The sequence below is a fragment of the Peromyscus maniculatus genome, chromosome 1, assembly GCF_049852395.1.
Source record: "Peromyscus maniculatus bairdii isolate BWxNUB_F1_BW_parent chromosome 1, HU_Pman_BW_mat_3.1, whole genome shotgun sequence".
NCBI classification, from domain to species: Eukaryota; Metazoa; Chordata; class Mammalia; order Rodentia; family Cricetidae; genus Peromyscus; species Peromyscus maniculatus.
In genome coordinates, this window is record NC_134852.1 from 175,176,470 (window position 1) to 175,191,043 (window position 14,574).

The 14,574-nt window shown below is 37.6% G+C and overlaps 1 protein-coding gene across 3 annotated transcripts in view; it reads right to left on the bottom strand.

Annotated features, from left to right (window-relative positions):
* The window catches only part of Smc5 (structural maintenance of chromosomes 5), a 71,743-nt gene that overhangs the window by 33,382 nt on the left and 23,787 nt on the right, over positions 1-14,574 (bottom strand). For all 3 annotated transcript variants that reach the window (XM_006985377.4, XM_006985378.4, XM_016003869.3), the window contains exons 9-11: positions 6,626-6,881; positions 4,857-5,011; positions 487-600 (exon numbers count right to left, since the gene is read on the bottom strand). In XM_006985377.4, the coding sequence (XP_006985439.1) occupies positions 487-600; positions 4,857-5,011; positions 6,626-6,881 (525 nt within the window). The remainder of the gene's footprint in view (positions 1-486; positions 601-4,856; positions 5,012-6,625; positions 6,882-14,574) is intronic.

The window sequence follows — 14,574 nt, forward strand, 5'->3', positions numbered from 1 at the left end:
CCCAAAAGGAATAAAAACTCAAACTAAACTAAACCAAAACAAACAAACTCAAACCTGAACCTTTTCCATACTGTAAAAGAGAAAACAATGTTGAGGCAAGTAGAATGGAGGAGTTTCAGTTGTGATGGACATATTAACATTTTTTTAGATTTATTTATTTATTATCTATACAGTGTTCTGCCTGCATGTGTCCCTGCAGGCCAGAAGAGGGCACCAGATCTCATTACAGATGTTTGTGAGCCACCATGTGGTTGCTGAGAATTGAACTCACGACCTCTGGAAGAGCAGAGACACTGAGCCATCTCTCCAGCCCGACATATTAACATTTTAAAGCTTCTCTCAGGTCACTTTACATTAATAAACTGAGGAAGTGTATTGAGGATAAGGAAGATGATATTTTTTCAGAGAATACAGAAGATTATAAACCCACAAAGGAGAAAATCAGAAGGTGCCTTGTCAATTGTAACATTGCTGGTTACTACTTACCTCTCTGAGGAAAATCTCCATATCTTCTTGACTTTCAAACACAAAGGCTCTTAAGTCATTTGATGAAATATGATTTTCAACATATTTTGCATTTTTATTATCTTTCATATTAATCTAAAAAAGGGAAAAATTAGTTTTTCTGAAACCCATTGATAATAGAGTGTATGCACATACATCTTGGATTTGACTAGATTAAATTTACTGCTAAGTAATTTCAAAACATTTCATTTGTTACTCAGAACAACCACATGAGGCTCTGCTAACAATGAGTTTTTAATGATCTTAGACACAGCTTTAGTTTCCTTCTGCTTAACTCACTCAAGTTGGAGACTGCTACCTACAAACAGCTCCTATCTTTCCCCAAACTTAGTACTTTTCTTCTCAATCTTCAAAAACACTTCCTATTATACTTAGCAATAGCTTATAGGTACAAAACCATACTTTCATAAGACACGTGGAAAAAACTTGTTATGTCAATCAGCTATTGGAGCCTTCAAGAAGTCAAAGGTTTGCATCACTACAACATAAACTTAGTTACTTGGGGTTTTGATTTTTTTCCCTACTATGTGATTCTACCTGCAGTTCATTATGTGGCTTGTGCTGCAGGCCTCAAACTTGTGGTCCTCTCTTACACCAACCTCATAGGTGCTGGTATTACAGGCACAGACCAACACACACAACTTTTACTAACATGTTAAAAAATATTTACTAATTAGACACTACAGCACAGGTGGCTCAGTTCTATGAAAGATATTAAAACAGGTAAGGGAAGAACTGTCTCAAGAATATTAAATCTTTATAACAGACGAATGAGCAAAATGCAAAGCAAAGCACCATACAGCGAACACTCAATCTATTAGATTTCACAGGAAAGCTAGATGAAGGACAAGGTATTCACATAGGATGTTCTATCATGAAATATGCTAATTTTAACCAGGGCTCTAGTCTGGTGATATAGCTTAGTGGGAGAGCACTTGTTTACTACATAATAGGCCCTAGATTCAATTTCCAATATTGCTTAAAAAAAAAGAGATAGTATAGTTTTTTTTTTTTAAAGGTTTATTATATAAACATTGGTCAATACTATTCTCTAGAAAACAGTAGCAGTGTAGAAAAATGGGAATGCACAGACAATAATCTCTGTAAGATACAATTATCCAAGCACACACTCTGGTGTCTGTCTTTTCATACTTTTTCTTTTCATATTTAATTACTTTATTGGAAGTACAAATGAATGAAAATGTAAGCTGATGTTCACTTCAACTTTTAGACTGGACAAAAATAATTGCTTTGGATGAGCCAGCACAGGATTTGGTTCTCAAGTTTTTCCAGGGTATATTTATTAGAAGTATCTTTCCATTTGAGAACCAAAAGCCCTCATCTTGTGTAGAGAGTTCACCCCACGGCCATTCAATTCTTTGAAATCTCACAAATAGTCATTCTGGTCACTAGCCAGTTTGTGCCATTCTAACAGTGGATAATTTATCCTTTTTTCCAGGGATAATGCATATCCTCAAGTAAAATTTATCCAACATATTAGTTCATCTTCCTGTTTCTTAGAATCCTGCTCCTTTCTTTCTGGTATTTAGTGAAAACTAAGCTTTTAAAAGAATTTTAGAGTTGTACCTTCACAAAGGAGTAAGATACAGACTGAAAGGAAAGCAGATACCACTCTTGAGATCATCTAGTTGATGTAGTCTCCTGTTTCATATTTTTTAAATGAAAAATTTCTACATACCCTATTCAACCGACTTTATAATTCATTAACATGTCATAAACTCATTCATTTATTATTAGACCTAACCTATAGCTTTATTTGTTTATGTATATGCATGTATACACGTTCATATAGATTTGTATAAGTAGAAGTCAGAGGACAATCATTATTGTTCCTCATCTGCCATCTACCTTGTTTTGTGAGGCAGGATCCCCTGCTGGCCCGGTATTCACCAAGCAGGTTAGAATGGCTGGCAGAGAACCCCAGTGATCCATCTGCTTCCACCTCCCTAGTGCCAGGATTATAAGCACACCAGCACGGTTGGTTTTTTACATGGGTTCTGAGGGATCAAATTCAGTTCTCTGCAAGCACTTTACCAAATGAACTATCACCCCAGCCCCACAACAGTATTTTAATGGTTGAACTGTATTCCACTGTGAAAATAAAAGGTGACTCATCTCACCTATCAGTATCTTTATGAATTTTCTTCATTATGCATATTACTGTGTTAATATACAGTTGTTATTATAAATATTACTTTGAGAATAATACCTGTAAATCTTTTCCACATTTCTCCAATTCTAGATTGGAGTCATTAGAAATAAATCACAGAAACAGAACAAGCTATATGACTAACACTTTCAATGTATATATTTTTAACTTGCCAATGTAGGTTCATTTAAGTAGACTTAAGGGTTAGGTAAGTGTACATATAGATATGAAGGGAAAGCGAAGCAAGAAAAGTGAAAAGTTGAACAGGGACAGAGTGGTAGAGCAAGGAAAGAGATCCCATGATAAATGAAGACATCATGGGAACAGAGAGAAACAGGGTGCTAGGGAAGTTCCCAGGAATCCACAAGGATGACGCAACCTTAGACTACTAGCAATAGTCGAGAGGGTGCCTGAACTGGCCTACTCCAGTAATCAGATTAGTGAATACCCTAACTGTCATCATAGAGCCTTCATCTAGTAACTGATGGAAGCAGATGCAGAGAACCATGGCCAGGTGCCATCCAATCGATGAGAGAGAGGAGGGATTCTATGAGCAAGGGACATTGAGATCATGGGAAAATGTACAGAGACGGCCAGCCAAACTAGTGGAAACTCATGAACTATGGACCAACAGCTGTGGAGCCCCCATGGGACTAGACTAGGCCCTCTGGATACTCAAAACAGTTGTTTAGCTTGAACTGTTTGGGGGGGCCCCCAGGCCCATGGATCGGGATCTATCCCTGGTGCATTAGCAGGCTTTTTGGAGCTCAGTGCCTATGGTGGAACATCAGCCTTGGCGCGGGGGGAGAGGCTTGGACCTGCCTCATCTGAATGTACCAGGCTCTGCTGACTCCCCATGGGAGACCTTGCCTTGGGAGAGGTAGGAATGGGGGTGTGTGTTGGGGAGAGAGGAGAGGGGGATCTATGGTTGGTATGTAAAATAAATAGAAAATTTCTAAATAATAAAAATAAAAAAAAGTGAAAAGTCACTACATGAAGGCTGAAAAAGTAGAATACATCTTTTTATCTTAAATACTTAGATGTTGTTAAGAATGTAAATATACTCCAACTAGTGATGTGACCTGGGGATAAGCTATGTAGTTAAGACAATCAGATGACAAATCTGGTTAAATTCTGAACTATAACTGAGACTGTTTTTTTTTTTTTAAATGTGTAAGTAATTACATGCATTATAACTTATAGCAAGGATTTTTTTTTTTAGTCCACAGCAGATGAAAACAATGAAAATACACTAAATATAAATTCTCTTCTTAATTTTGAAAAAATATTCTCTTTGCTGTTGTTTCTGTTTGGTTTTGGAGTACAGGGTTTTACTATGTAACCCAGGCTAGAATGGAACTTGTCATGTAGCTGAGGCTAGCATCAAACTCTAAATCCTCCTGCCCCAGCCTCTTGAGAGCTGCGGTTATAGGTCCATGCAACTGTGAAGAAAAGAATGTATTATGGATATGGATTTTACTAATATCAGATATAATAAGAATTAAATCTATGCTATTCTTAATAAAGTATAAGTTAGAGGAAACAGGGCTTGTCATGAATTCTGCAAAGATCTATTAAAATTTTTCAAAGAAAAAGTACCTAGAAAAAATAATTCTTTGGTTATTTTGGGGACAGGTTCTAATCTTATTTATCTATATCTAGTATATCACCATTAAGAAATGTGTTTTCTTACTCTTACATCCCTTTAAAAAGCCAAATTAATCACCTGATAATTTGATGAAAATTATTCTATTAAACTTATGACCAAATTTCACTAAATTATTTGCTATAGATTTTCTATTCCTGATGACCCAGTCATCAACACTATCAATTATTTTTATATCAATTATTTGCTCCAGTTATAAAATCCTCAGACAGCTTTTATAAGAGATGATTTTCTTGCTTGTCAAACATCGCTTTCAACTTTTTTTTTTGGAGACAGGGTTTCTCTGTGTAGATTTTGGAGCCTGTCCTGGAACTCACTTTGTAGACCAGGCTGGCCTCAAACTCACAGAGATTTGCCTGCCTCTGCCTCCTGAGTGCTGGGTATTAAAGGTGTGTGCCAACAACACCTGGCAGGCCAACATATATCAACAAAAATCTATGATTATCCCAATAGTAAAACAAAGCGATATTAAAAAAAATGAATGAAACTTCTTACCGTGAGCATTATGGGCTCACAGACTCTTTGCTTAAACCTATCTCTGTTATTTCTCAGCCACACGACTGCATCGTATGTGTCCCGGTACCGCTGTCTCAGCTTATCTTCCTTTTGATTCATAAGATTGTCAAAACGTATGATATGATCACCCACACCTACAATTGGAAGGAAAAGTATCATTTCTCTGAAAACATTAGTATGTCAATCTGTAAACAATACAGAATATCTTAAGTCTAGAGGTTATAAATATCAGCCAGGACAAATCTTCCAAAATCTTTCTAAAATCACTGAACACCTAAGATAAAAAGGACCCTGAAGCCATTGAAAACCAGGGCACCTGGGGATAAAAAAGACAAAAAAGAGTAGTTTTTCTAGCAGAAGACAGTGGCAAGGGCCATGAGAATTTTTTTTCCTGAGAGGAAAAAAGAAAAGGTATTTAGTTCCACCTTTAATGTAGAACTGGATATACAACAAGATCAAGAAAGGGGAATACTAAATTTAAAATGTTCTCAGGTAACACAAAAATACTGAAATTCATTTTCAGCGTCTATTCTTAAGCAGATTTACTCAGTGCAGGAGCAGTAGGAGACAAAGTCCAGCTGAGGACCATGGAGAAGGCCTTGGAAACAACCTGGTTCGATGGAAGCAGGACAGCACAAGATGCAAAATTCAGAAAAACAGTATGACAACTAAGTTGGATTTTCCTCTTTCCAGACTGAAGGAACTGCTGGGCTGGTGAAATAGCCCAGTGGATGGAAGTTCTCGTTCTGCAAGCCCGATGATCTCAGTGTGATCCAGAGATCACACAGTGGTAGAAGGAGAAAACCAGCTCCAGAAGATTGTCCTCTGACCTCTATGTGTGCCCAGTGACAACTGTGTGCCCAGCTATACAAATATTAACTTCTTTTTAATTTAAAGATAAAATACAACAAATAGTGTTTTCTAAAAAAAGGCAAATTAAAACCCTTAAAAATGTTGCCAGTAAAAGGCAATTCAATTATAACGTACCCAGCTGTAAATAAGTTTAGAAGTTAAGAAAGTACAAAAGCAAGAATGGGAGTGCTGCATTAACCCAAGCATACAAAATGTACACTTGACACTGAAAACTATCACAGTAACAAATGTCAGCATTACTAATACAGTCATTTTGAAAACTACAATAAAAAGAAGGTCAGGTGGTGGTGGGACACATCTTTAATCCCAGCACTCAGGAGGCAGAGGCAGGTGGATCTCTGTGAGTTCAAGGCCAGCCTGCTCTACAAGAGCGAGTTCCAGGACAACCAGGACTACACAGAGAAAACCTGTCACAAAAACAAACAGAGAGAAAGACACACACACAGTGAGAAAACCTGTCACAAAAACAAACAGAGAGAAAGACACACACACACACACACACACACACACACACACACACACACACACACACACACGGGGGTGGGGGGGTGGGGGGGAGGGAGGACATTTTAAGCTAAAATCTACACTTAGAGAAAACAGGAAACAAAGGTCTGTAAAGTTAATTAAGCAGCACTGAAGTATGATGTAATAACAGAAGCAGGAGGGTCGCAGTGAACTGCTAGACTTAAGGGAAGGAAGGAGAGCACCCCTTTTCCTGAATCCCTTTCAACTGTGTGTACCCAGCATTCAGATCAACAGACTAGAATGGATCAAAGACCTGAAGTTTGAGCTATGAAATCAGTATGAGGGGTGAGATTAGGGGAAATAAGCAAGTCTCCATTTTATAAACTATTCTTTGCCCTCAGGAAACTTACTCCGTTTCTGCTTCTCTAGCATCTCCTTTTCTCTTTGTTTATCAATGATCTCGCCTTCACACAATCCCTTTTCCTCTTGAACTCGCCTCAGATCATTTGTGATAGCATCAATCTGAGGCTGAAGGTTCTCACAGTTCTCTGCAGTCCTGAGCTCATTCTGCAAGTCCTCTATCATCCTGCGGGTGTTGCTTATTCTCTTCTGCCGGTCATGTTCTTCATTCTGTTTGACTGTTAAGGCCTGCTGAAGTTCCTTAATCTAATAAAACAAAAGGAGGTTAGTGTCTCAGATGGTTTTCTTCTGTTCTATTTGGTGTTTGCAGTGATACAGTTTTAAATGGACTAGGGCAGTGGTGTAGTACTTACTGGAAGAGCTGACTTGTCTAGCATACAGAAGACCTAGGATTGGGTCACCCTCCCCCCCCACACACACATACACACACCCCCTCTATAAGCACTCCTCTCACTAAGAGGAATACTAGCAGATCACTACCCAGCAGACTACCCGTAATTTGTTCATAAGTATATCAAAAATATTTAAGAGCAACTTAACATATAGTTAGCTGATTAAAATACTTGATGAATAACATGTAAAACCAGATGCCTAAATGTAACATGAATTTCTAAACGATCTTATTAATAAAAAAAACACCCAGAGCCAGATATTGGGGTGAAAACTGAGAGATCAGAGAAGCAGAACAAGCCACAACTAACTTCACCTTGCCAACTTCTCAGGCGATCTTGTTTCCTCAAACTGGAAGCTTCTGAGTCCTCACCTGAATGGATCTCAGTTGAACAGCTGCTAAAAGTCTAAAAGCTTAAAAGCCTCTAGTTTTTAGTCCTCATGCCTTATATACCTTTCTGCTTCCTGCCATCACTTCTTGGGATTAAAGGCATGTGTCTTTCCCAAGCAAGACACGAGATCTCAAGTGCTGGAGTTAAAGGTATGTGCCATCATGCCTGGCTGTTTCCAGTGTGGCCTTAAACTCAGAGATCCAGATGGAACTTTGGCTCCAGAATGCTAGGATTAAAGGCATGTGCTACCACTGCCTAATCTCTATGTTTAATATAGTGGCTGTTCTGTTCTCTGACCCCCAGATAAGTTAATTGGGGTATACAATATATCAACCATACCTAAATATTTACAGGTAGAAGATATATACACTATGACCAAAATTAAAAAAGTGATACTAATTTTAAGTTCTTACTTTTAAACCAAAACAATTTTCTTTCAACAAAATTATGTTCTGCCAACAATTTAACACTGAAATTTTAATCATCAATCTTTATATTTAAACTTTTTGACTTATAATCAGCATAAATTATTTTTTAAAATCAGACGTATTGGCTACCACTTGTTATCAGTAGAATTTAATCAAAATAATAGTTTACCAAAAATATCATTTTCTTTAAGACATATACAAATGGGGGACTGGAAGATGGCTAGTGATTAAGAGCTCTTCCAAAGGTCCTGGGTTTGATTCCTAGCACCCACACGGCAGCTCACAACATCTGTAACTTCAGTTTCAGGGGATCCAGCGCCCTTTTCTAGCCTCTGAGAGCATTAGAAACACACATGGTGCAGACATACAAGGAGGCAAAACACCCATATATAAAAAAAAAATCTAAAAAAACCCACACAAACAAAACAAAAAAAAACCAAAAAGCCAGATATACACAAATGTATACTTCTACATTTAATTTTATAACTAGAATAGTGTTAAAATAAATTTAGCACATTGTATAATCTGTTAACTAGTTTTATTTCTAAGTCACATTTCTCTCTTTCCTCCATTATAAATTATAAGCAATTAATTATAGAGACTATGGAAAATGCAGGTGTGTGATGGAATGTCTTTAAGATTTCACTCTTCTTCAGTGCCCACTTGCATCTTATTTGTAAAATGTTTGTATTATACGGGGTCATTTAAGTTTTACTGATGGCATTTTCACTATCCTCCCCACAGATTCCTGCAAAAATAAAATCTTAACCCCAGTATCATGTCTTGTCATATGGAAGCATCACACGTTAGTCCCCATAGTTAGGAACTTCTTTCTGAAAATTCAAATTTGGTGTTATCAAGAAAATAAAGTAAAATCTGCCAAAAAGAAAAAAAAAAAGGCCAAATCCTGTCTTCTATAGGAAACAGAGAGAAATAAAAGAAAATAACAGAATGTTTATGTACACACACACACACACACACACATACACTGAAAATTAAAGAAACAGACAAGAAATCACAGTGTTCAGCCATAAAACTTACAAAATCCAAACCACTCAGGAGAGTGAGCATGTCAGAGTATAAGAATAAGAAATCACTAAACACATAAAAACATCCAAGCCCATAAGAGAGACAAGAAACTGAGTATACATAAATTCTGTACTCTCAGCACCATGCTACTAAAAATAGTAATAATAATAAAAGAAAGAAAAAAACAGTGGATTGGGCAAAAAACTTGCCAAAAGGTCTTTAAACTTGGACCTTAAAAAACAGAAGCACATCTCAATGACTCCTTAATATTTAGATGTTTTCTCAACTGTAACAATTTGCTACCTTCATCTAGCAGACTATCAATACCATCAATAATCACTTCAGTCCCACCACAACTGGTACTGATGCTGAACTTGAACACACAACACAGCAAGTTTAAATCTCACATCTCCAGGTTTTGCTAGATCCTACAATAGTGTTGCTCAATCTCTCTGAATGTACTTTCTTATTCTAGCTGAAACTTGGGTATTTCTGGAAGATACTTCTCCACTGAGCTCTCAAGTAGTTTAGGGCCAAGAGCAGAGGTCCCCTCATGGCAATTGCCTCCTTCCTCCTTTAATTGCACTCTACTTCAGTTTCTTTTAATACCATGGGATCAGACTTTGCTACCCATCATCCTTGTTGCGAATTAACTACTTCCCTCAAAGTTCTCCCTCACTACTTACAGACTGATGACTTGGCACCTGATTCACTGTCTTCTTTAATCCATCATTATGCCTGTGGGTCATGTGACTTCAACCTAAACACAGAAAGTCAATCTTTTTGGTCTCTGTGTTTCTTTACTTCTTTAACTTCAACAATATTTTCCTTATATTGTAGACAATGTAAATCACCAAAAACCATGCAGCTTCTGAAATCTGTATTTCTGCAAACCTATTCTTTGATAATTACTTCCTTCTCTCCACTATATTCAGCCTGGCATTCCTAGTCTACCTAGTCCTTACACCCACAGAGTCCTGTAATCTACTGACCCATTTACTACCATCTCAAGCCATCATCTCCTTTATTTTGCCAGCCAACTGGGTTCCATAACACGCCACTCAATCACTCCCTTGCTAAGATCCATTGATCCTCAACTCATATGTTATACTGGGAAAGAATAAGCTTAATTCTAACTAACTATATGTTTCTGCTATATCTAAGTAAGTGAAATAATGTAAAGCATCCTGGAAAACTGGTCTAATTTTACATTTACAGCAACAAAAATGGCAGTCAAAACTACCATTGATACATTCAGTCTTACATAAAGTCCTCTCATTTCCTCCATTCTTAAGCCTTACTGCTGTCTTGCACTATTAAGAAAGCTCATGTTCTTGTCTCACATTCCATTAAGAGAATAGTTTAAAATCATATCTTACTTTAAACTCATCACATCCGCAGCTTTCATCTTCCACAATGTAAGAACAGTTCCTATAAATACCTAACTTTATCCCCTCCAAGACTACTTCAAATGAGTTTTTCAAATATTTATAACGAAAGACCTCTGGAAATAATGCCAAGCCACTGCAAGTTGAGTTTTATCAATTATCATTACAATAAATTATCAACAGATGTTCTAGAAAACATATAATCTACGACAAATGCACTTTTAGGAATTTTCCCAAGAGAAGCAAAAGCATAAGGACATACAAAAGGCATACAAGTGCCTGGAGAGGGCTCAGGGGCAAAGCACTTGCGATGCAGGTGTGAGGACCTGAGTTTAGATCCTGTGCTAGTTGGTTTTTGTCAACTTGACACAGCTCGAGTTATCTGGGAATAGGATCCTCAATTGAGAAAATGCTTCCACAAGATGGGCTGTAGGCAAGTCTGCAGTGTATTCATTTTCTTGATTAATGACTGATGTGGGAAGGTCCAGTCCAGTGCGGGCAGCCACCCCTGGGCAGACAGTCCTGGGATTTCTAAGAAAGCAGGCTGAGAAAACCATGAGGAGCTAGGCAGTAAGCAGAGTTTCTCATGGGTTTTGCTTCAGTTCCTGTTTCTAGGTTCTTGCCTTGAGTCCTGCCCTAACTTCCCTCAGTGATTGATGTCCTGTGACCTGAGAGAGAAACATACCTTTTGTTTCCCAAGTTGCTTTTGGTCATGGTCTTTATCATAGCAATAGAAATCTAAGACAGAAGCCCAGAAACATGTAAAATCTGCATTTCTGTAATCCCAGTGCTCTTACAGAGGCGGAGACATGAGAATCCCACCGAAATCCATGGGCCAGCCAGCTTAGCACATACAGTGGCCAACAACAAAAGAGACCTTGTCTTAAACAAGATAAAAGGTGAGAGCTGGCTGCTGATGTTGTTTCCTGACCCCCACATGTATATTGTGGCGCATGTTTGCCAGCACTCACATGTGCACAAACACAAAGATTTACAAGAATATTTATAGCGAAGTTAGAAGTCTCAAGCTAGAAACTATTTTAAAAGTTTATTAAATGGCAAATTATAATCATAAGAAAACTGGAGAACACACTACACTAAATGAAAATAAAAATACAACATAACAAAATGTATACACTAGAGCTCGAGCAGTGAAGAAAGGAGAATGCACATTGCCAAGAGTGTCCACAATGTCTCAGATCAGCAAATTACAGCTCAAGAAGCTTGAAAAGGAGCAAGATAAAACCACAGCAAGCAGTAGAAGAAGAATAAGACAAGAATAAATAGAAAGGAAAATAGAACAGGAAAGAAAAAAAAGCAACGAAACTAAATGAAGAGGGGAAATCAGCGAAATTAACAAACTTCTGGCAAGACACTAAAAAGATAACTGGAGGAAAAAATGGGAAGAAACACAACTTGTCCATGAAATAACACCCGGATCTCACTAGTCTCTAGGTATGTAATGAAAGATACAAGGGTACACATAAATTTGACAATTTGAACAAAGGAAACCGGCTTGCTTTCTAAACACAAATTACCAAAACCTGAATAGAGGCTATCTGAACAACCTGAAAGCCATGTTCAGGAAATTTAAATCATAATTTTAAATACTTCTAAAATAAATTTCCAGGGAGCCTGCAAGATGGCTCAGCTGGTAATGGTACCCAGCACCAAGCCTGATAACCTGAGTTCATTTGATTCCCAGAACCCATACAGTGGAAGGAAAGAACTGACTCCAACAAATCATCCTTTGACTTCTACAAGCATGATGTGTTTTACAGAGTTCACCCCCACCTTCACATAAATACATTAATATTAAAAACAAAAACAAAGCCGGGCGGTGGTGGCTCACGCCTTTAATCCCAGCACTCGGGAGGCAGAGGCAGGCGGATCTCTGTGAGTTCGAGGCCAGCCTGGTCTACCAAGTGAGTTCCAGGAAAGGCGCAAAGCTACACAAAGAAACCCTGTCTCGAAAAACCAAAAAAAAAAAAAAAAAAAAAAAACAAAAAAAAAAAAAAAAAAACAAAACCTCCAGGACCAAGTAGTTTCATTTGAGCATCATGTAAAATGTTTAAAGAAAAATCAACACTAGTCCCATACACGTCCCTTTCAGAAAGTCACTTCCCATTCACTTCAGGAAACTAGTTACTATCTAACACCCAAACATCATAGCGAAAAAGAACTACAGAAGAACCCTATCCTCCATGAACAGAGTAAAAAAATCCATAAACAAAATGTTAGCAATGTCATTCGTGTATGAAAAAGAGATGCACATTTATACACTACAATCAAGTGGTGTTCATGTTAGGGAAGTAGGGCTGATTTACCATTAAATAACCAACTAATGTAAATCCATCATATAAATAGTATAAAGAAGAAAATGATACAAACATATCAATAGACAGAAGGGTATTTGACAAAAATTTAACTTCATTCAAAATAAAAATTATCAGAAACAATCTGTAGAAAAACTTCCTGAATCTTATCAAGTGCATCCTAGTTATAAAGTCTACAACATACACACTTAATAGTGGAAATTCAATGCTTCCTAAGATCATGAGACAGTCTGTGTCCAATACATTTACTCAACAGTGCTAGAAATAGTGACCAGTGGAATAAGACAAGAAAAGAAAACTAAACACAAATCAGAAAAGAAAAACTAAGGCTATCTCTATTTACATGTGACATGGTATTTAAAAAAAAAAAAATCCACAGAATCTGGTTGGGGAGGAGACAAAGAGAGAGGGAATAGAAAGATTAAGGTTTAAACCTAACAAAACACAGACGAAATGTGTGCTGTTAACAGGCAATGCTGATGGAAGGAACAAAACAATCTAAATAAATGGACACATACCATGTTCCTAGAGTAGAAGACTCAAAAGAGTAAAAATTTCAATTCTCCCCCAAGGTTTAACACAGTTCTTACTAAAATCCCAGCAACACTTTTCTGTAGATATAGAAAAGATTTAGATTTCATCAAGAATAGTGAAATTAGGAATTCCACAAGCTTCTTCTCTATAAAACCAATGAACAATGACAAAAACTGTCAAAATTAACTTTAATCAAATGTTTGTAGCAAACTTGGAAATGTCAACTAGCCAAACCAAATCTGCACGGAATCTTGGTAAAAGTGATAAGCTTTGTAAAGTTCTAAACATACTCAATTCCCAAACCCATCCTCTCTCCCCACTTCTGCCATATTTCTGATAATAACCCACAATGATAGTGAAAGCTAGCAACCCAACTACTTTTGGAGAACTGTCATCTGCTCTGTATGGCAACTTCCTAGAAAACAGTTTTCATAAGGCTTGTCTTTATCCAATCTAACTCACAGCATACCTAGTGCAAAACGACTTTGTTCCTGATCTTACTTGTTAAAAACAATCAGCAGATGATGAGGGGCCCCCAGCTGGATCAGGCCCTCTGAATAGGTGAGACAGTTGATTGGCTTGATCAGTTTGGGAGACAACTAGGCAGTGGGACCAAGTCCTGTGCTCATTGCATGAGTTGGCTGTTTGAAACCTGGAGCTTATGCAGGGACACTTGGCTCAGTCTGGGAGGAGGGGACTGGACCTGCCTGGACTGATTCTACCAGGTTGATCGCAGTCCTCAGGGGAGGACTTGTCCTGGAGGAGGTGGGAATGGAGGGTAGGCTGGGGGTAAGGGGAGGGGGTGGGAGGGGGGAGAATAGGGGAACCCATGGCTGATATGTAGAACTGAATGGTATTGTAAAATATATATATATATATATATATATATAAATATATATATATATATATATATATATATATATATATATATAAACAATCAGCAGAACTACTGAATATTATAGCTGCTTGAAAAGGGATAAGAATAACATTTGTAGCAAACAACAAGCAAAGCAAAAAAAATCTTTAAATAGAGAAAATGGATCTGAGCTGTCCAATTAGGCCTCTGGAAGCTTCTGGCGTCCAGAGCAGTACCTATACAAACAGGACTGTGCAAATCCAGGGCAACCTCAGCTTTCACTTGTTTTACCTTGAAGTCTATAAAAACAGGAAGTGAAGGCTGCAACAGATGTGTGTATATTTGCAAAATGGAAACGACCCTAAGTTTATTATAATCTAGGCAACACTTATTGAAAAAAAAAAAAAAAAAAAAAAGACTGGAAATCAACGAACCGTTAGAATGATTGGACTCAAGTGCTGAGGGCACAGCCCAACACACCCATTCTCCAAACTTGGCACAAACAACGGTTCCAGGCATTTAAAGAAGTCTGTCAGGTTGTGAAAAGACTAACCCAACAGTGACTTAAAAGCCAGTAAATACTACT